At 43.4% G+C, this 25,791-nt stretch overlaps 1 protein-coding gene across 2 annotated transcripts in view; it reads left to right on the top strand.

The window, feature by feature from the left end:
• The first annotated feature begins 8,628 nt into the window (after window positions 1-8,628).
• Window positions 8,629-25,791, top strand: part of TENM4 (teneurin transmembrane protein 4) — a 419,617-nt gene continuing 402,454 nt past the window's right edge. The window contains exons 1-2 of one of the 2 annotated variants that reach the window (XM_024200637.2): window positions 8,629-8,866; window positions 17,116-17,385. In XM_024200637.2, the coding sequence (XP_024056405.2) occupies window positions 8,644-8,866; window positions 17,116-17,385 (493 nt within the window). In that variant the 5' untranslated portion in view covers window positions 8,629-8,643. The remainder of the gene's footprint in view (window positions 8,867-17,115; window positions 17,386-25,791) is intronic. The other variant, XM_029911562.1, reaches the window with a different exon arrangement.

Here is a 25,791-nt window from a genome sequence, read left to right as displayed (position 1 = left end):
CACACAGAGTTAACTTACAATAAAGAACAAGGGGCCTACTGATCTCTCTTTATACAGGCAAAATGCCTCTTCATTTGTGCAGGATTGGGTAGCATTTCATAGATTCATAGCTTTCAAAGCCAGCAGGGACATTTGTGATCATCTAGTCCAGGGGTCGGCAACCTTTCAGAGGTGGTGTGCTGAGTCTTCATTTATTCACCCTAATTTAAGGTTTTGCATGCCAGTAATACATTTTAACGTTTTTAGAAAGTCTCTTTCTATAGGTCTCTATAATATATAACTAAACTATTGTTGTATATAAAGTAAATAAGGTTTTTAAAATGTTTAAGAAGCTTCATTTAAAATTAAATTAAAATGCAGAGCCCCCCAGACCGGTGGCCAGGACCTGGGCAGTGTGAGTGCCACTGAAAATCAGCTCGCGTGCCGCCTTTGGCGTTCCATAGGTTGCCTACCCCATATCTAGTCTGACCTCCTGCATAACACATGCCATAGATCTTCCCCAAAATAATTCCTAGAGCAGATCTGTTAGAAGAACATCCAGTTTGGAATACTGAATTTACGTACAACCAGTCAAATGGCTGGATATAATCAACAGCCCTGACTGAAAGTCCGAAGGGAGGACATTCCATACAGTTCAGGAGTGCCTGCAACAACAGGCCATTCTCTGCAGAGATCTTACTATCATAAACACACAGACAAGTCTTGTCCATTCTCTTTGGACATGAAAGACCTCATGGTATTTTTTGTAAGAGCAGGGCTTTGTGCCTGTGTTAACTTCCAAATTTACTCTCTCCGTCTTTGTTGTGTGACAGCTGATTTCTGCTCCCGCACCTTAGAGCTCGCTTGCATATCAATAATATTGCAAGCATTTGTTTGTAATGGACTTCGGGAACTTTCAGGATGAGAGGTGCTTATATGCATGTCCACCTATCTTACAGTCTTCTATTAGTACCCATGACTATAGTATCCGATCACCTCTATAGAAAATACACCTCTACCCCGATATAACGCGACCTGATATAACACGAATTCGGATATAATGCGGTAAAGCAGTGCTCCGCGGGGGCAGGGCTGCGCACTCCAGCGGATCAAAGCAAGTTCGATATAACGCGGTTTCACCTATAACGTGGTAAGATATTTTGGCTCCCAAGGACACCGTTATATTGGGGTAGAGGTGTAGTAATGATAGAAGTAGAGACTGCTATTTGAAAAGCAGGGAAGAAAAAACTGATGGGTACCAACATTTTCAAGTGTACACATGTGGCTCTATCTAGTGATGTATCTTTATCTGCTATATTAAGAGTCACTCCAGTGTTCACCTTAGATTTGAATTAGAGTTCAGTCATCAGAACACATCTGCTTTGTTCTGTAGCCTTGCATACAGCCAGTAGCTGAACTGCTCATGAGGTGACCCCTTCTAATTCAAAGAGAGGTAACCTCAAGTAGCAAGTAAAATTCACAGTTTCTGAATAACTTTTTTTCTTTTTTGCCCTTGGGTCTGCCAATAATGAATAATAGTTTATGCCTGTATTGTCCTTCACTTCTGCAGCTGAACGGCAAGAGACTTCCCAGCTGACTTCCCCACTCACCAGGATTTGGGGTATTTCTAGATTGGGGCGTGTGTCTCTCTCTGTCTCTTGACATTTTTACTATCTGCAGTCATCTCTGAGACTATCATGCTGTTCATTCAGTGAACACCAAGGGAAGGGTGGCGGGGGTGGGGGATGCATTTTATTATGAATACTGCAAGTGCCACATCTGAAATATGCTGTTTTCATCAGCCCAAGAGATACGTTTCTAAACCTGAGCCACACGCACTACATGCCGGTGTGATGTGACACACTGCACTGTCAAGCTGACCCAGTCAATGTTTATTAATTAGAGCACTTACAGTATATCTAGTAACTTGAGGGTCTGAATAACCCACTTTTAAAACTGATTCTGGGGTGGATGTAGTTCACTGCTGTCTCCTAAAAGGCCAGTTACATAGAGGATTGTGTGAGACTGCCTCGGCTGAGTGACTAAATAGTAAAACAGTCTCCAGAAGTGCTAGCTTCTTTGGGAAACCTCTGGGTTTAACGAACAGTGTAGGATTCCAAGTAATGCAACATTAAAATGCTTACGCTAGTAAAAAAACGATTTAAAACCTTTTTTATTTGTGAATCTATAAATCTTCCAGCAGTGTAGGCTGAGGGCTGCAGACCATGGGAGACTGAAGAAGACCTATGGGATTCCCAAACCAGATAGAACTGGGGTAATTGCATTTTAGGCTCCTGCACACCACTTTTCCACCGTGCTTTAAACTTTATCTGGTGTTTTAGGCTTCTCTGGATTTCAAGTTCATTGCACTTTTAGATTTATTTTTAGGAAGACCATAAACAGTGTCAGCTGAGTCAGAAATTTCTAGTTATCTGGCCAAGTGTATTACCAGTGAAGAAGTGGCTTTAATTGTCACAACTTTTGGTTTGAAACCTGTCACTTCCCTAGAGCAACAGGTTCAGCTCCCAGCAGCATTAACTCGTCTCTTCATGCTTCTGATACAGATACATGCAGTGTTTAACTGGAGCTGCAGTGGCCAGAGCGCTGGCTCAGCTGTTGTTGCCCAGCACTGTGTCACAGGGGGTTAATCCTGCAGCCCTTATTCACATGAGTGGCCTCGAATGGACTCTGAGTGAGTAAGGTGCTGTAGGATGAGGCTGTTGTTTTCTATACAAGCTGTATCCCAGACTGCCGTGCAGTTACATTACCCTCAGAGTTGAAAAATAAAGAGTAGGAGTTTCTGTTAATTGTCATGAAAGAAGGGAGTTGTTTTCAGATGAGATTTGAACAGGGATTATGTGGAGATGAATACCGTGTAAGGACCTAACAGGAACAGAACCACAAGGTCATAGAGCAAGGAAGGCTCTTCCAGAACGCACTGAGCTGCAGACAGAAGTCTCTTGTGCCCAAAGGGGAGAGAGTGTGTGGATGGATAGAAGAGAAGCCAGTGCTAGTTGCACTGCAAGAATGGGGGAGAAAGAGAGAGGCACCATGTTGGTCCTGCAGGCACTTAGCAAGTCTGTGAAGGCTTTTAAAGGCATGAAGAACAATTTTGACCTGGATACTGAAATGAAGTAGCGGGAGAGTATGTAGCTGATGTGATTGTTCTTCTTTACATTCTGTACGTGCCTGGGGAAGCCTGCCTGGAGAAAGTGTGAGGTGAAGATGGCATTGATGAAGACTTCCGCAGAGGCAAAGTAAGACACAAAGAGTGACAGATAAAAAGTAATAATGTAGCAGAGAAATGCCAAGGGCCAAATTCCCTGCTGGCATTACTGAAGACAGTGTAGCTACATCAGCTGGGAATTTTGGCCCTATATAGAAAAATGAAATAATAGTAATTGCACATCCAAAGAGATGTGCTGGAAATTCACTTAGGTCAGATGATACAACAGTCCCTCCTTTAAAAAAATAGAACCCAGTTGTGATTTTGGGGGGGGGGCGGGGACGACGACTTTGTATTTGAAAGCAGCAGCTTACAAAAGCAAAGGGAGAGAGAGAGAGAGTGAGCCGAGGAAAGTTAAATCTATAAAGGCCCGAATGCAATGGGAATCCAAGCACTGTGTTACTGAGGAATTCATGTGTGAAGTTTGCAAATTTATGGGGTTATTTTGACATACTGTATGAGGAACTTAAGTTTTTCGACACTTTTCTGTTAGAAAAAGCATATAAAACTCATCTGGTGGGAATTCACTCCATTTCCTGGTGGTTTTTTTTTTCCTGTTTCCTAGTTCATGGTTAGTGATGGTAATTACAGACCCCGTTTGTACCGTGTGGATTCTGCCTGTGCCTAAGAGCTTTCTTGGCATGTGCGAGTCTCCTTGTAGAAGGTTTTTAAATAACTGGCCCTCGGAGGCATTGTCGCAGCACTCTTGATTAGACAGAAGGAGCCTCCCCTCTCGTCCCGTTTTTGTACAATATAGTAACTGCTTTTCTCGCACATTTGTCCCCACAAGGGACCCGTAAACCATGATTTAGATGTTCATTATAATATCTCCCAGTAGCACTGCTATAGTGAAGGGGCCTGTTTTTAAGGTGTTTTAATAAAAGTCATAACAAGCTTGCTCCGTTCTAGGACTTGCAGCCAAGTGCTTACCCTTTGAGTCATATAAAGAAAAGATGTTAATACAATAATAGTCAAAACAAAGGGTAACTATTTTTAAGCAAAAAGAGTGTTTTGTTTTTAAATAGGAAAACAATGAAATACAATTTTCCTAGAACAAAAGAAGTGTGCAACAGTGAAGTCTCTGTTAGGTCATCTGCCCCATCTCCTGATCAGTGGAGGATTTTTCTTACAGTGTAACCTCCACTGCTTTCGACTGGTGCAGTTTTAATTGACTCAAATGATAGGGGAGTTGACCAGTTCCTTAGCAGAGCTATTCCACACATTTAGGAAATTCTTCTTGATAATCAGCCTAAATGTTCCTTAGTCATGTAATGTAATCCCCCTTAGTACAGCTACAGTATATCATCTTGCTCTTAGACAATTTCTCCTCCTCATTGGTGTTTATACCTCTCAGGTCTTGATTCAGCAAAGTACTGAAGCACGTGCTTAATTTTAAGCAGGTGAGTAATCCCATCCTTGTTGAGCAAAGCACTTAACTATGTGCTTAACTTAAGTCACTGAGTTCAATGGGATTTAAACACATGCTTAAAGTTATGCTTGTGCTTAAGGGCTTTGCTGAATCAGGGCCCCATAAGAATATAAGAACAGCCCTACTGGTCAGACCCGTGGTCCATCTAGCCCAGTATCCTGTCTTCCAACACTGACCAATGCCAGGTGTTTCCAAGGGAATGAACAGAACAGGTAATCATCAAGTGATCCATCCCCTGTCACCCATTCCTAGCTTCTGGCAAACAGAGGCTAGGGACACCATCCCTGCCCATCCTGGTTAATATCCATTGATGGACCTATCCACCATGAATTTATCTAGTTGTTTTTTGAACCCTGTTATAGTCTTGGCCTTCACAACATCCTCTGGCAAGGACTTCCACACGTTGACTGTGTGTTGTGTGAAAAAATACTTCCTTTGTTTGTTTTAAAGCTACTGTCTATTAATTTCATTTGGTGACCCCTAGTGTGTTATGAGAAGGAGTAAATAACACTTCCTTATTTACTTTCTCCACCCCGGTCATGATTTTATAGAGCTCTATCATATCCCCCTTCAGTCGTCTCTTTTCTAAGCCTCAGGTATTTGATGACCCATATATAAGTAAGGATAAATTATGTGATGGAAACAAAGTATTCTTTTCATATGCTGTGTATTCTACATGCTTTACACACAAATATAGGTGAAATCTTGGCTCCTCTGAAGTCAGTGGGTATTTTGTCATTGATTTCACTGGGTCCAGGATTTCACCCATGGAGTCGGTGGGCCTGACACCATTTTTGGAGTAAATCAGGATTAGTGCCAATGTGAAAAGGGAAGTAGCTCTATTTAAGTCAAATATGTTATACTAGTTTACAAGAGATCAGAATTGGGCCCAGAGTTCCTCCCACTACCAACAATATGATAGATTCTAGCATCTAAATGACAGGAAAACCCAGAATGTGGTTCCAACAGAGTCACAGTGGCAGACCCACAGATGGGTCCTCCCATTTCCTCCCTGGTTCTAGATTCACCTTTTCACTGCCAATCACTGGCCTGCTTCATCCAGTTGCCTCTCTCTGGCTCTAGCTCCATTCCACTGGACCGCTGATGTTGAAAGTGAGCTAACAGTAAAATGCCATCTTTGAACCACCACATTGTGCCTTGGTATTGTAGGTTATCAGAACACGTGTATAGGATGCAATACAGGAGCACAGACGTTAGAGCTATAAATTATGTATTATACCTAGTCCAGTTCCCTGTGAGTACAAGGCACAGAGCAGATATTAAACTGATAGTACATACAATCTTGGCCAAGAGGATGTAGTTGTGTTGCAGTGATTAAACACAACTGGCTGAAATAAACATGGCGTGTCAGGCTTTAAATGTATTTTGTTGTTAACCGTAGTGTTTGGAGTTTAAATAGTTGTCATCTGCCCCTAGCCAAACTTTCCCTTAGTGCTAGTGCTGAAGGTTTTCCCTTAGTGCCAATCCTCTGATTTTTGATTGACTTTTGCCCCTTCTAAATAATAATTAAATATTTCCATTCACTCTTTTAATTTTGCGATAAATACCAAACTGAGTGTAAGCTACAGTATGTTTTGATTTAAGAGGTAAGTGTTTACTGCAGGGGTGGGCAAACTTTTTGGCCTGAGGGCCGCATCAGGTTTCATAAATTGTGTGGAGGGCTGGTTAGGGGAGGGGGTTGTGGCCCAGCCCCCACCTCTTATCTGCCCCCCCCCCCGGACTCCTGCCCCATCCAACCCCCCCGTTCCCTGACTGCCCCTCTGGGACCCCTGCCCCATCCACGCACTCCCACTCCCTGTCCCCTGACTGCCCCTGGACCCCCGCAACCCTATCCATCCCCTCCTCTCATTCCTGATGCCCTCCCGGGACCCCTGCCCCATCCAACCACCCCTTCTCCCTGTCCCCTGACTGCCCCCTGCCACCCCATCCAATCTCCCCTCCTTCCTGACTACCCCCCGGGACCCCAGCCCCCATTCAACCCCCTGTTTCCCCCCGACCACCACCCCGAACTCCCCTGCCCTCTATCCAGCCTCCCCTTACCACGCTGCCTGGAGCACCGGTGGCTGGTGGCGCTACAGCCATGCCACCCGGCTGGAGCCGGGCCACGCCGCTGCCGCCGCCGCACAGCACAGAGCACCGGGTCAGGCCGGGCTCTGCAGCTGCGCTGCCCCAGGAGCTCACAGCCCTGCTGCCCAGAGCATTGTGCCTGTGGCAGAGCGAGCTAGCTGAGGCTGCGGGGGAGGGGGGATAGCAGGGGAGGGGCCGGGGGCTAGCCTCCCAGGCCAGGAGCTTGGGGGCCGGGCAGGACGGTCCCGTGGGCCGGATGTGGGCCGCAGGCCATAGTTTGCCCACCTCTGGTTTACTGTTAAACTCAATATGGCAAGCCTTGGAAATGAGAGGTATTTATTTGTCCTTCCTTTACTCTAAAAAAATAGAGGGAAATGAGTGGTCATTATTACCCATTATTAGCCTGATATACCGAGGTTCATCTTCAATTCCTATTGTATATAGTGTGAGTTGTGATCCTCAGCTCCAGAGTACATCAGGCCATAATTGTGTAAGCCTGTCTTCAATATTTGTTTTCTTTTGAGCACAATAAACCAGTCTGGAAACATAGAGACATATTTTACCGCTATTGCAACAATATGCATTGATTTTTTCCCCCCTGTAAATAACGTTGCAGGTAATTTTATTACAGTGAAAAGCTGATCTACTTCAATAATTAAGTATTTTGACAAAATATTTTTCGTGTTTATTTCTCGTACCAGTTTCTTCTGTGTGTGCGCGTATGCCCCCTTGTGCTTGTGCATATATATTCTATTTGGCATAGTGACAGGAACAAAATCCACTCTTACATAGCTATGAAGCAGTGGTGCCATCTCCTATTTGCAACTTCTCAACTTCACTCGGTACCATAACAACATTTCAAATAAGGAAGTGAAGAGGAGCATTTGCCTCCGCAGACATCTTTGTCTGGGCTCCTTCTAAAACTCATACTTCATTCTTCCACTCCCCAGCACTCGAGTGGCTTGCTTTCCTGCTCTTTTTCTCTCCTAGTCAGTCTCTCTAACCTAAAATACTCCATAAAGACCCTCTTAAAATATAGACCCGTATTTTCAAATGTGACTAGTAATATGGGTGCCTCCATTTTTTTAGGTGTCCCAAACTAGCAGGGGGAGTAATAATTATTTTAAAAGGGAACCATCATGAGGATGTTCAGAAGTAAAGTTTCAGTTTGCAGTGCAGATCTGTTATTTACAATGAGGTCGGGATTTATAGAACAGACCTGACGGAGGACTAGGGGGAGGACTATTACCTAGATGCCAACAAAATATACATTATTTCATTTTTATTTATGTATTAGTAAGCTGAGAGCTGGTGACATGTGTCAGACTGACAGCCTGGACTCTGAACTAGAATGTCCACAGAGCAGGTACATCAGGAAGCTTCTACTAGCAGGGCAGTGTGCTGGAAGCTTATTTTCAGAGCTTAAATGCTCCATGCTTTCTGGAAATTAGGCTCCTGTAAGGTGTTTAGAAGTGGGTTGCACTAAAAATGAGGCACCCAAAATTGCTAGTCACTTTTGAAAATCTCAGCCACGTTCACATTTGAAACATACTAATGCTAGGAACAAATGGTTAGTTTTTTAAAAGTATTTATTTATTTATTTTATTGCTGTGCCTACCAGCAGTTCTTTTAGTGGTTGCAGTTATAAATGAGAGGTATAAGGCATGGTTTGGGACACAGATAATTGATACTTTCCTTTTATCGGTAGTTGTTATAAGTGGGTTCCCGGTAGTCCATTAGATACCCTTTCTTTTGCATATTGTAAGACTGAATAAAAAGCTTAAACTAAAAAACCCAACCCTCCCCTGTCTAATGGGATGAACTCAGGTCTCCTCTCTTTTATACTCTCTTTCAGATTATTCCAATCTGATCACCACACAAACGCTGTTATTTTAATGTTGAAGACTCAGACAAAAGTGCCATGGATGTGAAAGAGAGAAAACCATACCGATCTCTGACCAGGCGCCGTGACACCGAGCGACGCTACACTAGCTCCTCGGCAGAGAGCGAAGACAGCAAAATACCCCAAAAGTCCTACAGCTCCAGCGAGACGCTGAAGGCTTACGATCAAGACTCCAGGCTGACCTACAGCAATCGGGTCAAAGACATGGTGCACCAGGAGGCTGATGAATTCTGCCGAACGGGTAAGTACATTTCATCAGGTGCTGCTGTAAGCAGTGTGAGTTAATCAACTCTATGCTGAGGTCCAGAGGTAGGTGAAGGAATAACTCAAAGCTATAAAGGGTTCTGAGGCACTCACAGAGGAATGTCTTTAAGACATTGCACAGAGCAATGAGAGAAAACACTAGCGGAAGATCAACATGGCTTTGTTAGAAGGAAAGCCTCTGCCTGTGGTATGCATAGGTAATGACATCCCTGGACAGTGTGGTGGCAGTGACTGAACCTGGGACCTCTTGAGCATGAGCATCTATTCCCTGAACTGAAAGACCAAGTTCAGTAGCATGGAAGCAGTAGCATAAACATCTTTACATGCTCTAGCCATTAGAGGGAGACAAAGAGCCGTACTGTGTGAGCGTGGGTTGCACATAGATACTACACCGTCAACAGTGAGCCCAGACAGTCTTAGGTTGGAAGAAACAGGGTTTCCTGTCAATCCAGGAAAGTGTGAAATGGGCAGCTAAAGTGAAATGGAACATGCAGTAATGCAAATGATGAACAGAAAGATTGACATAGGCTGTCTATGACTTCTACTATATACCCCTGACTAAAACTAGGGGGTGGGGGATGGCAGATCGGGAGGGCAGCCCGGAAGGTGCTATGGGTGCTGGGGAGGGGGTCGCATGCTCGGGGGTGGGGGGAGTGCAGGTGCTGCGGGGGGCGGGAGGGCTGGGACAGGCTCCCTACCCGGCTCCTGGGAAGCGGGGACCCCATCTCCTTGCTCCACATGCTGCCTCCACTCTGCCCCAAGCCCCGGTTCTGCAGCTCCCATTGGCTGGGAACCGCGGCCAGTGGGTGCTGTGGGGGCGGTGCCTGTGGGCGGAGGCAGGACGTGGAGCTAGGAGCTGCGGGAGGGGAGTTCCTGTCGCCCTTCTGGGGAGCCCCCCTCCCCAGGTAAGCACCGCCCCACACCCCAACTCCGAGCCCTGAGCCCCCACACACCCAAACTCCTGCTGCTGTGGAGTGCGGGGGCCCGAGACTTCCCCAGCAGCGGCTGGTGTGCCTGGCCCAGGGGCTGCCCAAGCTGCTCAGACGGCTCCCGGCCCAGGTGCACCGGCTGCTGCAGAAGTCATGGAGGTCATGGAAAGTCATGGAATCCGTGACTTCCATGACCTCTATGACAAACATGGAGCCTTACTTATAGGGCCAGATTCTCAAAGGTGGATGCACACAACTGCGGACATCTAATTTGTGTGTGAAACTATCACAATATTGCATGCAAATCTGATATTTTATGCATGTGCCCGTAGTCATGCTCTTTGTTCTTCAGAGAAATTGCAAGGGGCAATAACTAACTTAATCATACTTAGCAATTATATAATCTTCCAACCTAGGATCTCAAAACACTTCTCTATCTCTAAATACCTATAAAGTTACAGGCAAAAGAAAGACCTGTTAGGTTATCAAATCTGTTCTACAGGTAGATATAGCTACACTGAGTCAAAATGATGTTAAATGACCTGCATAAGGTTACAGAGGCAGGAACAGATCCCAGGAGTTCAGACTCCTCATTGCCTTCTCTAACCATTAGAGCACACTGCACCTACAGATTTTGTCATTCTTCTTCAAGTGCTTGCTCATATTCATTCCATGTTAGGTGTGCACCGTGTGCACCGTTGCTGGAGAGTTTTCCCTCAGTGGCATCCATCAGGCTGGCTCTAGCGCCCTTTGGTGCCGCACACTTATGCACCAGTATAAGGGATCCTGCCGACCCTGCACCCTCCCAGTTCCTTCTTACCGCCTGTGATGGTTGCTGGAGCAACAACTCTTGCTTCGGCAAGGCGTTTTTCAGTGGTTTCTTCTCTGTATTCCAGTTTATTAGTCTTAGTTTAATTGTAATGTAAATATTGTAAATAATACTAGTATAGATAGTTAGAACCCCTCCTTTATCATTGAGGGGCTCCCTTTGCCAGGCATGCGCGCCCCCTCCCCCAGCCCCCGGGCTTCAAACCTTATGCCTCCTGTGGCACTGCAGTTGTCTGAAGTGTCTGGGAGCACTGTCAGCTTTGTCAGGACTTTAAGCCTCATACAAAGAAAGAGAGGCTAGACTCAGGGTTATCCTCATGGAAGATGCTCTTAGACCGGATTCAAAGCCAAGCCACCCAGATTCAGCACCGAGCACTTTGACCTCAGTGCAAAGCGCTCTTCCGACACCGCGCGTATCCCGGCACCATTCTCCATCTCCGGTACCAAGAAGAAACATAAGAAGAGGGCGCTCACTGGTGCCGAAGAAAGGCAAGCAAGGGGAAAGCAGTAGAGTGCATCCCGTGTCGGCCCACTCCTCCACCCCCAGTCCCAGGTGGCACCATCAACTTTGCCCAGAATGCTGAGTCCAGTGCAGGACCCCCCACTGATGCCAGAAAGTCATTGTGGCACCAGTGAAATTGTGGTGCCTTCAACCCTGGAAGCCTTTGCAGTGGCCAGGGACTTATTATTGCTCCCAATACCGCCGACTCCGATGGGACAACTGTCGGCTCCAATGAACAACACATCTCGAAGAACAACAGTTACGGAAGGTCAGTAACCATTTTTTTTTTTAATTTTTTTTTCTTTTTCTCTGTGCTTGAATTTTCCTATCTCCTTAGCTCTGTGATTGGCCTACCTAATTATAAAATTAGCCCATAGATTTTATGGCCGGATTTTCAGTTGGTTAAATCAGTGTAACTCTATTGACTTTGGTGGGGCTTCACTGATTTACACTAGCTGAAGACCTGGCTCTATTAGCTTGTGATATTTTTGCTTGATACAAATAAGGCAAAGTGATTTTTTTCTAGAGCTGGACGAGGGGGCAGAGAGGAGGGAAACATTTCAAATTGACCAAATAAATTCAGTAAATAAACAAGTCAGCATTTGAATGGTTTTACCCAGAGTGAGTGTGCCAAGAAAGCAAACCGCGCAAGTCAGCATAGCAAAAAATAGACCAGACCTGAATAAAAAAGTTTTAGATATTTATTATCTTCCTTTTATTGACTTGAGTTCTCCCAGCTTAAAAGGCTACAATGAGCATAGAATATGAAAATCCATGTGTCTCATGCTGTTTATTGCAAATAAATTTGATTTTCAGTTAATTGTAGCAGTCATTTTTCATAATTTATGAGTCGCTGTTGCTGGAGAGCATCAATCAAGCTGTTTATTGATGCGTTTGAGGTTGTTGAGTGTGGATTGTTCCAGGAGGGAGGGGGACTTGTGATCATTGATCGGTGGACTAAAATCTGCAATGTAGGGGCAAAAACAAAAGGCTCATCTGTCTGCTGAACCGTAGAGTGTAGGCCTAATCCTTACTGTGGGGTCTGGACCACAGGCAGAATTGGTGGGGTGGAGAGGGGAGATGCAGTTATATCTGTTTTATCAGTCAATTCAAGTTCACTTGCTGCTGAGGCTGTGGAACAGGAGTACGTGTTCTCCGGTATGATAGCACAGCAGTGGTATCTGGATTAATTTATCACAGGCTTGCTCTGTGCTCTCTGAGCTGGCTCCCAAGGTTTGGTGGAGCATATGAGCCACGAGTATCCCTGCCTGTCAACTCTGTCAGAAAGCTTAATCTATTTTAGTTAATTACATAGGTGTGAAGTTCACGAACAGTTTATGTACTCTGAGCATTCCAGACCAGAGTGCCTCAACCAGCTGAACCACGGTTATTTTCTTCTCGCGCTGAAAAGTTTTTTCTCGGCTTTTATTTGGAGCTGGTGTCAAGTTTGTTGGTCTATCACTCTATCTCCTTCTGTGCACCCTCCTCCCTTCCCTCTTTCCACTGGGAGCTCCATAGCTAACTGAATTAAGCAGATGTTTCCCTATTAGAAGAAAAAACAAAATGCCAGCTGCCTGTGGTTAGTGGATCATTCACTGTACAGAGGTTATTGCAGGAGAGAGTACCTGCTAGAAGAGGTCTTTTGCTGGGCCAGCTAAGCGGTAACCCACAAAACCCAGAGTACAGCTTAGAACAGTGCTGTTAGTTGTGTTGGCCAGTTTTGTATAACATCAACAGATGGAAACTTGAGGGAAATCACAAGCTTTAACATGGCTTTAGAGTAGGGATGGGAGCAAAACTCAGCCCTGGATCCAAAGTCAAGGTCCAGAGCGGAACTTGGTATCTCTCTAATGAGCAGAACCGAATGCACCTGAACATAATGTATCACAGTCCAGCCCGAGACACAGCTGTCTCTAGGTTAATGTGTTCAAATTCAAATCATTGTAGAAACCAGTAGGAGCTGAGAACTCCCATCTGAACAGGGATCTGCATCCTGAGTTTAGATACGGGGTTTTAGCCCCTTTTGATAATAAAAAATAATAAGACAGGTTTTTCTGCCCCAATAAATTTTGGTGGCTGTAATAATTAGAACCATCTTAGATTTATTCCAGAACTTCTGATAGTGCTTTTCTAGATTAGTGTACAAACTATGTCCAGTGAGAGTTTGAAGTCATCAAAGGTACGTTACACTGCAAAAAACCCAATCAAACCAGGCAACAAGTCACAAAGCCTGGGCCAACTACTTGGGCTCGCGGGACTTGCACTACAGGGCTAAAAAGAGCAGTGTAGATGTTTCCGTTTGGACTCTGAAACCTGGTTAAGGGGGAATGTCTCAAAACCTGGGCTTCAGCCTGAGCAGGGATGTCTACGCTATTTTTAGCTCTGTAGCGTGAGCCCCACGAGACCAAGTCAGACAATCTGAGCTGTGAGACTCACCGCTGCAGGGTTGTTGGGGCTTTTTTTGCAGTGTAGTCGCTGTGATGCTGGCAGATCAGGTGTCAGCTCATGCCAGAGCCACAGGCCAATTCTCTTCTGTATTAGTATAGATCAAAGTGATTGTCAAATGTATGCGAATGTATTTGGTCTTTAAGCTTCATGAAAACTAATGGGAAGTAACTTGCAATGTTTTCAATTGTCTGTATCCCGTTATAATGTAGTAGCAAACATTTACATTGTGTGTACCCCTGTAACTAAATAACCCATCCAACGAGAAAGAAGCCTGGTGGAGTGCAAATGAAGAATTTTAACAGAAAAGTGCTAATTTCAAAGCAAGTGATCATTGTGTGTGATGATCGGAGGTCATTAAAATGCATTCCTCACTCCATCATCAAAAGAAAAGCCCACACGGGTAGTGACACTGTTAGCTTGTTTTCTGTGAGAAGTGTGGATTCAAGGAAAGGTCCTGCATTTCTGGACTGTTTGGACTCTTACAGAGAAGTGTACCAGAAGCAAAGCAGTGATCCCCAGAGACAATCTGGGTACCCTGAAAAGATGTTTTGGGAAACTGGCTGTTTATTACATCGCTGCCACCATTTGGAATTACAAACAGTGACTCACCTGTGCATGTGTTTTACCTGCTTTAACCTCTCAATAACTCATTCTTTTTTCATAGCTAATAAACCTTTAGTTAGTGTATTATAAAATTGGTTGCCAGTTTTGTCTTTGGTGTAAGACACACTGTACCAGTTGATCTGGGGTAAGTGGCTGGTGTCTTGGGACTGGGAGCAACCTGATGTGTTGTGATTTTTTGTTTAAGTGACCATTATCACAGCATTCAGTTTGTCTGTGTGGCAAGATAGGCTGGAGTGTCTAAGGGGACTGTCTGTGACTCCATGGTAAGACTGATATAATGATCCAAGAGTTCACATTTGTCACCGGCTTGGTGAAATCTAATTATAGAACACACCACGAGCGTGGGGTGTTTGCCCTGTTTTCTGACAGTCTGCCATGAGGTAGACACTCACAGTTGTGAGCCGCTCCAGAGAGCATGACACACGTATCCCAAGAGTTCGGCTAAGCAGAGAGATCAGGATTGGCCTCTACAAGAATCGCTTTGCCTACAACTGAAATTCAGCCATCTCTAAGGTGAAACATGGTAACTGTTTAACAGTGCATAGCAACAAGATGTGAGAACTGCCATATCCAAGTGAAAGTACAAGGGAGATTAGTTAGGAAGAATATAATTACCCAAGTTGGAGTTTGGCCAAGACACCGGGTCTAATGCCCCCTACTGGTCCAAAACATTCCTTGAATCCATCAGATTGTGGCATACTGTAGAGCAAAGGCAGGGGTGCATTATGTCAGGTAAATGCACAGTGCAGATAAAGCCATTCACAGGATGCCAAAGTCTTTTAAAGTCTTTGAATGCTGAAAAAAGAGAATGTAAATTAATAAAAAAATGTGGATTAGAATGGAGCCAGTAATTGCTCCACTAATTGCTCTCCCCAGTTTTTCAGCACAAGTTTCTGAACAGAGTGCTAATAACTGAATCCCCATTCACACTGCCTGGGACTGATTATGAAGCTCTGCAGGTAACTAGACATGAACTCAGGAGTCATTTTCAGGTTATATTTTTAGCCAGCAAAACAATTGCATCTATTTGCAGCCCAATAACTTCTGCTGTGATTATGTCAGAGTGAATAAGCTAAGCTGGGCTGAGAGTGGTTAGCATTTGGAGCTGAGACCTCCGAAAGAAACCTAGGTCCCACAAGATGTGGTTTCGGTGATTCAAGAGGTGGCACACTCACGTCTGAGTCAGCACTGAATCAGTGCTCCAGGACTATTTTGACAGTGCTGGATATCAGTGGATATGGAAAATAAAATCCTAACCATTGCTGATCAGTAAACGTCCCATGTTACTTCCCCCAAGAGCAGGTGTGTTCTGGTCAAAATCTGTTTGGAGTGATTATATTCTGTCTGTCTTAACCGCCCCCATTTCTTCACTTTACTTTTAAACTGGATAAATTTGGTCGAGGCACTATTGTCTATTACTTAAAGGAGGGGACAAAGAGGCAAGAATTTTATCACTATGTCGTCTTGGGAAAGTCATTTAACCCGTCTGTTGTTATCCATATCTGTAAAATGGGATAATAATACTCAGCTACCTCTCAATGGGTTAACTTAACTGATATTTGTAAAGTACATTGTAAGGCACTGTATAAATGCTGGGTAGGATTTTTGTGTAGTTCTGCTGTGTGCTGCTAAGCAGCTGCTGTTCTTTGTGTTTAGTTACTTCGCTCATTTGCTGGTTCGCTCACTGAGGATGAGGTTTCCTGATGCATGAGAATGTGAACACTACTTATTTATACCTTCGCAATACTTTGCACTACTGTGGTGAACATTGTTCCCATTTTGCAGATGGGGAAAAACGAGGCACAGACAGGTTAAGTAACTTGTCTGATGTCACACTGGAAGGCTGTAATACAGCCAGGAAGCAAACCACATCTTCCAATTCCCAGTCCTGTGCTTTAACCACAAGACCATTAACATTATCCAGCTCTTCTTGAGGAAAGGTGGACTAGTTGCCATTTATTTTTAAAAGTAAATGACAAAACCAGCTATTTATGAGTGCGTCAGTAAAGATTCCAAGAAACCAAAGATGAAAGAAATCTGTTACAAGAAATGTCAGAACCATGATAGTCCTCACAGGAAAGAATATGAAAAGTAGCTGGTGTGTTTGTTATAAATATTCATAGTAAATTACAGGCGAGATGGTGGAGACATGTTTTGTTCACTAGGACTGAAAATTCACTGTTCATTATACCACGGTGTACAGAGTCATATGTTAGGGCTAATAACAGGTGTCTCATCACTTGTTGAGTGACACTGCTCATAGTTAATATCTTCATAGTGTTTTCCATTCTCATAGTCCTGTTCAAACGCCTCACTGAATCCTCACAATATCTGAAGCGGGAGGCAAGGCATATCATCAGCATTCTTCAAATGGTAAAGCTGGTGCAGAAGAGTTAAGGCCCTCATTTTCAAAAGTGGCCACTTTGGGTGCCTTAATTGCTGGCTGGCTGACTTGAGACACCTAGGGCTTGGTTTTCAATGGGAGTTGCAGGTGCTCACCAACTCTGACAATCAAGACTTAAGTGCCTCAGCTCAGGCATCCAACATTAGAAGCAAGTTTTGAACATTGGGGCCTAAGTCGCTTGCCAAAGGCCATGCAGCAAGTCACTGTCAGGTAAGGGATTAGAACTCAGGAGTTGCTGTCTCCTGCTCTTGTGCTGAGAGCAGTCGACTATAGAATCATAGAAAAGTAGGGCTGGAAGGGACCTCAGTAGCTCATCTAGTCTAGACCCCTGTGCTGAGGCAGGACTAAGTATTATCTAGACAATCCCGGACGGGTTTGTCTAACCTGTCCTTACAAACCTATACCACCTGCTTATCCACTAATCATTCACATGCTGGACAGAAGAAATATTCCAGTTTGATTAAAAACCACAATTCCATGTTCTCTCCTAGGAGCCAACTTCTCTTTGCGAGAGCTGGGCCTCGATGACGCCATGCCCACACACGGGACTTTATACAGGACTGATATAGGGCTGCCTCACTGCGGCTACTCCATCAGCGCTGGCTCAGACGCTGACACCGAGGCAGATGCCGTCATGTCGCCGGAGCACCCGGTGAGGCTCTGGGGACGCAATACTAAGTCAGGCCGCAGCTCCTGTCTCTCGAGCCGAGCCAACTCCAACCTCACGCTCACCGATACGGAACACGAAAACACTGAAACTGGTAAGTAACAACTCCAGATAGGCCTTCACAAATGCCTCTCTTCATAGTCCAATTTTAATCTGCCTTGATTTTTGATCCGACTAGGAGAAGGGAGGAAAATGCTCTTAATCGTCCCAGGGTGTGGCCTTCTGCACTGCCGTACAAAATATTAATTAATGAACTGCTAGAGAGGCTCCTACTTATTCATCACAAACTGGAGATCAATAAGTGGCCGTGTAATACCCCATCTGCTCTTCATAGGAGCATTTCAGACAAAAAGCACTGAAATCTCCCCTCCCTCCATGCTTATCTCTTGTGCAGATTTTTGGGCCGATAGTTTTCCTCCCTTCCTGTCTGGTTCCTTGACAGTAGCTGCGTGGTTTATGTAAATAGGCTGGCTGCTCTCTGATGGAAGCGATTGTGAAATATTTTTAGAGACCTTTCCTTTGTGGGAACTCAAAGCTGAAGGTCATGAATTTTTTTTATTTTTGTAGCCTTCTCTCCCCAGCTGCAGAGACTCCTGTGGGCTTGGCTGGTGCAGGAGCTTTTTGGTCAGCAGTTCTGTGAGTCCATGTGGGAAGGAGAGAGAATTTTTATACAATTGTGGTTTGACCCTAGTGTTCACACAGCCCTGTGCCTTTGCACCTTTAATTTAATTGCTGCGTCTTAATATAGCTGCTGTCTGCTCGCCCCTCTGGAGCTTGGGCTCAGCAAAGAAGGCTGACATGAAGTGTGTAGTGACAAATTATGATGATTTTTACTTGGGAAGCCACGACAGGGTAAGGCGTACGCCACCCACATGATTTTCTGTTTAATTCCAACAGAATTACAGCTGAGGCCTATTAAGGTTTTGTTAAGTGATAATGATATATGTTAGACAAGGCTCAAAGATAACAACCCTCTGTTAATGGGATTTAGGAATGGTTTGATATGTTTTTTCATTATCTTTACAGTACTTTTTTACTCCTTAAGTGCTGCATCCTCAGCAGGGTCACACCCATTATGGCAGGCGAGCTTTTTCAATGGAGTAGCAAAATCAGCAGTTTTAGTTCCAGCCTTGGGCTATGTTGTCTAGCGTTTTGCTAAGTGACCTGTGGAACTGTTGGGTGACTTATGGGATCTTGACTTTGGGCACCCTGTTAGGTCTTTATTAATAAACAAAACAAAACCCTTACATCCCTATTCCATTCTCTTGTAGTCCGGTCCTTATACTGCGTCCCTCCCCATGGTATCTGAGCAGTTGTGATCCTGTCCTTCAGCTTTCTCTTTTACTCATGCCCACTAAGAAAAGCAAACCACGGAGGTTTAGGCTTTTTCACAGAAAAAGGGGAGGAACTACATTAGCCTCCTAGAGTGTTTTTCAGCAAAACATCTTTAAAAAATGGATCCAGGCTTCCATAATGTGGTCTCTATTGGTGCAAATGCAACTTTGCACATCAAAATCACTTGCATGTGAAATTGTTACACGTTAGCACTGGTGCCCGAAACTGATAGGATATACAGTCACATATGTCTAAATACATATCTACCAGATCACTCTCATTACCATGCTATCTGCAGGCCTAAAATGAACACAACTGAGTTATGTGCATGTACATTCTGTCGCTTGTTTGTTCAAATAAAAGTTTGTAACATTTTCACAAGCAAATGACTTATATCTCTAATGCTGCAGTTGCAGAGATGGAAGCCTGCTTGAGGCCATTTTAAAAGTTTGGTCTAGAAAATATGAAGGTTGTTGGTTTTTTCTTCTTTGGCAACTAGGCTTCTGTATCCTAAATTATCAAGCAGGCTATTTTGAGAAACCCCAGATTTATGGGAGAAATGTTTCAGAGGACATGAGATGTGTACAGCAACATAATGCAATGACTCAGTCTACAGGATACCTTTATTAGTCAATATTAATTGTTGACAGTATTGATAAAAGCTATAGCCTTTAGCTGAACTCAATATGGAGCTTTATGAAGCTGCCATGAATAGCAGGTTTTATGGGGTTCATTAAAACCAGTTTTTCCATTGCAGGTTAATGTCAGCAATTTTTATGTTCATTAATTATCCAAAATAAATAAGCAATATTGACATCTAATGTCTGTAAATCCCAAGCCTTCTGGGCAGGTTTATTGTTAAGCCATAATTGTGTTTTTGCAAAATGAAATATTTGATTCTTCACATTCAGAAGCAGGTTTGCACAAGTGCCAATGGTCTTGAGGAGAAGGCTTACTTTGGTTAGTAACTACAGTACCACCAGAATCCATCCTCTTGGCCTGGGGAAGACAGCTGCAATGGTGTTGGTTATGTGACGTGTATAATTGTCCACATATGGGGGGGAGGGATAGCTCAATGGTTTGAGCATTGGCCTGCTAAACCCAGGGTTCTGAGTTGAATCCTTGAGGGGGCCATTTGGGGATTTAGTTAGGGATTGGTCCTGCTTTGAGCAGGGGATTGGACTAGATGACTTCCTGAGGTCCCTTCTAACCCTGATATTCTATGATACACAAAACCACCCACGTAGGCAGCAGACATGGAAAACCATGAGATGCAGTGACTCAGCTGGTCCCAGTCTTTTCAAGCAGGCGAGTGCATTTGCTAGACTAAGTGCTTATCTTCGCTGCAAAAGTAACTCAAGTTATAACTCGGCTGTTGCCTCGAACTTGAGACCCATCCACAGACAAAACTCTTAGCTCAAGTGGTGGTTCTTTTAACTCAGATTGGCTGGCCCATCAGGGGTATAGGCTATCGCTTGAGTTAGAGCCACTTGCTAATTGCTAACACGATCGGTTTGTGCTGTTAACCCAGTCATCAGTGCAGCTCCAGTGTTATTTTATAGTGTGGCTGCTCTCACTGGAGAGGAATTAACTAGAGTGTAAAGAACTTGAGTTAACTCTGGTGTGAAGACCTAGCCTAAAGCTTTGGCTTTACAAGACAGTAACTTCTTTATCCCTGTCTCCTGCAGTGTCTCCTTAGTTTAGTGATATACCAGCCTTTCCACTGCTGTCTGCCTCAATTCCATAGGATGTCCTATAACTCTGTTGGTTTGAATCCAGGAGTTTGGCATCCTGTCAAAGATTAGGGTTTTGAGCAGTTTGAGCTCCCCTGCAGGTTAGAACACTCACAATGTAGGTGTGGGCAGTGTTGGCGTACCACAGGTCACCCCAGAGGATCGATCTTGAGTTCATCATTCAGGTCAGTACGAGAGCTGTGGTGGAGTCTTTGGCCCTGATCCAACAAAGCACTAATACAGTTCATTGTTAATGTTAAACATGTGACTAGTCCCAATCCTGGATCGGGGCATGTGAGATGAAGGGACACTATTTTGCTGGGTAGCAATGGAAAAAGCTTGAAGTATCTGTATGGATTCCCTTCCCCCTAGGTGGAAACCACTTCTTACTGTATTCTGAGCAGGATTACTCTGGCTGATAACATTTAAAAAGAGGTCTATGTGAAAGGGGAGTTCCATACTATTTTAAAAGCAACAGACGTTTTTTTCAGCTTCTGGCTGTTGCAAAGCAGTCCAGGTAAATAAGTATGGTTTTGTTTTGTTTGTTTTTACTCTTAGGATTTAGTTTTGGCTCTATGTTATTCTGTAGCAAGGTACACACGTGGTTAAACATGAGAGAGAGAGAGCGCTCTTCTTCATTAGCCGTACTAGTCAGCAGTGATTAATGTCATACATGTGCAGAGTGGAGCTGATGTTTCTCTCTGTGATCATCTCCTCTGGGGAACAGTGTGGGCGCAGCATCAGGAGGCCAGAAGGAGCTCACAGACAGGATGAGTAACAACCAGATGACTCAGAATGGTTCAACATCGCCAGATACTGTACAGAACCAACTGCTCAATTATGATATATTCTACAAAGGAATTATTATGTGCTGGGGAAGAGGTACAGTGTAATTATCTTGTCCATCTGACTTGGAGATGGGCACAAATAAAAATCTTAGATTCAGTCACCCTTGAACTTGAGAGGATTTCAGATCCAGATCCATAATTTGTGTCCTGGACCCATGGCTATCTAATTATGCTTTATTGCAGGTGGCACTTGAAAAATTGAAAAACCCATGCATGAAACCAGTGTGATTTTTTTTTTCCTCTTTAAAAAACTGCATGTGAATTATTTGTTCACCACAGGGGCCAGAATAACACCACTGGAGCTCAAAGTCCTAAATGTAACCATGGGATGGATACAGTATGATCAGTGTAGTGAAGCATTCCTCTTACACCACCCCTTTAGAGTGCCAGTTCTGTTCAGGAAGGGTAGTTGAATCTCAACATCCATTTAGCTTTTGGCTCCACTAGTGAAATTGCTGATTAGTGCCAAATGTGGTGATGGTGGCTATAGTGATATGGACACTTTCTCTTTGGTGACAAGATTAAGAACACTGATTCATTCCTTGCAGACATTCCAACACCTTTTAGATAGAAATTAATTTCCTTTCAGTCACTACTCTACTGGGTTGCATTTGTCGTGGAAAAATCACCCACGCATTGATTTTAGTTCACAGACTCAAGCCTGAGGCCCGTTTATTGTAATACATACCAATGCATTGGGGTAGCAGTCCGAAAACTACCACACTTAGCACAGCGCGCAGGCTGCCTTTATTCCGCCAAACCGCAAGCATAGTACAAATAATACGTCAATAATACGTCATTTATGCGAAAATAAGAGTAGGGGTCTGTCCCTTTTTCCCGGCAGCTTCCTCATTATTTACGAGAATTGGGTGCCTGTTGGGTGGGGAGTTTCTTTGATGGTTTCCGACATGGGTGGTACTTGGCACCAGTTGGCGTGTTGTTCTCATCAAAGTACATTTTGTTTTTTTCCGGTCAAGGGCATAGTATCATTATGGGACACTTAAAGATGATATATGATTGGCTGATTGGCAGATAGCTGGAACTATAGGGGAAGTTGGCCTTTACTAGAAGCAATTTCTTCATATAAGCCGTTATTATCTTTTATAAGCAAGCAGTTATCATGTTCTTACAAATAGGCAGTTATCATGTTTCACAACAAGCGGCTGTCATGTTTTTCATAAACAAGCAGTTATGTTGCTAAGCCTTTTGCATCTCTTTTCCCCCTACCCTCCTCTGATCATTGCTCATGACTTTATTTGGCCTGGGCCTGTGCAGCTTAGGGTTGCTCAGGTTCTGGCCTGTACTGCTCTATGTAGAGGCCGTCTACATAGTCAGCTTCTGTCAGAGGGCCTGAATTTAGGCCTTCGGTGTTACTTTGGCTGTCAGAAAGAAGGCCACCTAGTTCTTTTTCCCCACACATTTAAATGAACTTTACGAAGCTCTCATGAAGATTGGCCAGGCAAGGAGCAATTCTGCTCTCCCAGCCTTACTTGGATGATGGTGAAAAAATGAATGATATTTTGCTTTCCCATCAAAACGGATGGCTCACTCTGCTTGAATATGCGAATAGAATTTCGCAAAACTGAATTTTACTGGAAATTGGGAGGTAAAAAGTTTAGATAGCCCCATTATCAGTTCCTTGAGCCATCCAGTGCTCTAACCTGTACTCGTTTAATTAATCAAAGAGATTGCTTGGCAAAGTAGGAATCAATATAGTTTTTGCTAGTGAGAAAGGCTGACAAATGCAGGGGAAAATGTCACTGACAAAAAGTTAAAGACAAGCCTTTGAGCTGAAAGAAAATAATAAAATTGTGTATGACTCCTCGGTATTTAAATAAGACTCATAACTACATCTTTTATTTAGTCATTAGGGGTCTGTTCCAATGTCCACCGAAGTCAGTGAGAAGACTCCTATTGACTTCAATGGGCTTTGAATCAGGTCTAGATAATTTGGAGATATCAAAAGTGTTTGGGGCAACAGCCAGAATATCAGCTTGGGGAAAATTCCAGTATCTTTGGTTAAATATGCTGCGCAACCTTATTTACCACCCCCAGGTTTCCTGTATATGTTTCTGTTCCTTTATGAGATCAGAAAGTTGTCATGACGATCAAACCACACACATCAAAATCTCATCTGCTTTTTGCAAATATTTTCTCTTTCGAGCTACATTACAACAGCTAAGGCAATCTATGTCAAATTGTGCTTATTTTTGTGGGTTTTTCTCATTCCTTGCAGTGGTCTGTTATCCATCCATCTGATGTAGTCCATAAATACCAGCAGTGGCTATCTCCTTGATCCACACCTTTTAAATCATTCTGAATCTCAGAGGGGGGATAATTTTTTTTCAGATTTTTTGTATGCGTCCATTTCCTTGTTTCCCAAATCATATTGACTCAGTTCACTGGCCCAAAATACAATTCAATACATTAGTATAATTAGCAGCACCAGAATTACTGTGTAATCTTAGCATTACAAATTATTCCTTAATGCCCTTGTTGATTATCAGTGGTGACTTTTCTTTTTATTACCAAGTTTTGCTGACTAATTTCCTTTTAGGCTTCATACTCTGTTGTTAATATATTACTCAGATTGCAGCAACATCATCTTTTTTTCAGAATTAAATAATGCATTCTAAAGTACTCTCAGTAAATGAGTGCATGCCTCAGATATGTTTACTCTCATTTTCAAATGGCGTAGGCAAAAATGTGATACTCAGAGTAGGGAGATTTCAAAAAGATCTAAAAAAATCTTTCTTCAAAACAAAAATACCCTATAAGTTCTTATACTTTCCCTATACCTTTTGAGTAGATAGAGACAAGAATAAATCGGAATTATGTAGGAAAGATTAAAGGCTTGCTGGCTGTCATTCATCCCTTGGTTCACCTAACAATGACGTTATATTAACAAGATATCTCAGCTCGAAATTAAAACTGGCCAAAAGCCAGATACAAGATAAATTGCATAGGATAGCAGGGAACATAGGAGAATTGGAAAAACAAACAGCCGGATCCAAGACTCATTGCAATCACTAGGAGTCACTGACTTCAGTGAGATTTGGACCAAGTACAAAGGATCCTTCTCCTACAAACTCTGATACTAGCCCAGACAATTAAGATTTCAAGAGCAGTAAGCAATTCTAATAGTCTATTGGGACTACCTAGATATTGCAGTCTGTAATACCCCCTTTGTGCATGAAGCTGTTCTCAATCATAGAAGCCCAGATGATGACCATGAATAGGGGAGATACCTCCATTCTCTCAATCCTTTAGGCTGCTGATACTCTCATGAAGTGCACTCTGTCTTGAAGGAGACTTTGGCCTGGTCCACACTAACCCCCCACTTCGGACTAAGGTACGTTATTAACGTAGCTGAATTCGAAGTACCTTAGTCCGAACTTACCGCGGGTCCAAACGCTGCAGGCAGGCTCCCCCGTCGATGCCGCGTACTCCTCTCGCCGAGCTGGAGTACCGGCGTCGACGGCTAGCACTTCCGAGATCGATCCCAGACCATCGATTGCCTGCCACCGGACCCGGAGGTAAGTGTAGACGTACCCATAAACTACATAAGCCTCCCAAATGCCATCTTATCCACTGGAAAATGGTTCCTTTAAAGGCTGTCACACCCTCTCGGTTATTTTTGATCCAACTTCGTAGTTGCGGAAGTCATATAAGGTAAATCCCTCATACGCCCTTTGTGTCACTCTCATGTTTTTTTTTCCCTTCCCCTTTCTCAGTCTTAGGGTCTAGGCACAAGATCGGAGGAGAGTAGATACCTCTTGAAAGATGGAAATGTGTGAAATTGTCTTAGTCTAATGATTTGGAATAGTCTTTAACACAGCTTTATCTTGGTAGGATACTAAATTGGTTGGATCAGAGACAGCAGAGCTATAACTAGAGCTGGTCGGGAATTTTGTGGCAAAATTTGTCATCAGAAAAAAGACTATTTGTTGAAACTGAATCTTTTTGCGGGAAAGGGTTAGCTTGATAAATTTCTCAACTCAAAAAAAATCGAAAGGTTTTGAAAAGGGATTTCAGCATTTTCAAAAGAAATGTTCTGTTTTTCCATTTTGAAACAATTTTTCATTTTGAAATTTAAGCAAATTATTTTAAAAATGGTCAAAATTGAAACAAAAACATTTTGAAATTATCTAAATGAAACATTTTGATTGACCTAAGCTGCTTTTTTTTCACAAATTTGCTTCATGAAAATTTTCATGATTTAATGCAATAATAGGATTTTGACATTTTTGTCCCGGATTCAGAATGAGAATTTTTTTTTTTGAAATCTGAAAAATGTTCCTGGGACAAGAAAACCATTTCCTACTTAACTATTATCTCCCTTTACATTCAACCAAAAAGCTGTCGACTAAGTAGAAAAACAACCTTTAAAATCAGGAAACATTTGGATCTCTCTCTCTCTCTCTCTTTCTCTCTCTTTCTCTCTCTCTCTCTTTTTCCATTGCTGAATTAAGGACTAGGAGGCCAAAGCCCATTGAGGTCAATTTCACTGGGCTTTGAATCATATCCTACATTCAGAGCAGAAGAAGCCAAAGAGTCTTGCAGTTGTAGTATCTGATCAACTAG

Source organism: Terrapene carolina, unplaced genomic scaffold, assembly GCF_002925995.2.
Source record: "Terrapene carolina triunguis isolate 2854851 unplaced genomic scaffold, T_m_triunguis-2.0 Scaffold97, whole genome shotgun sequence".
Taxonomy (NCBI): domain Eukaryota; kingdom Metazoa; phylum Chordata; order Testudines; family Emydidae; genus Terrapene; species Terrapene triunguis.
This window is presented reverse-complemented; position numbering and strand designations above follow the sequence as displayed.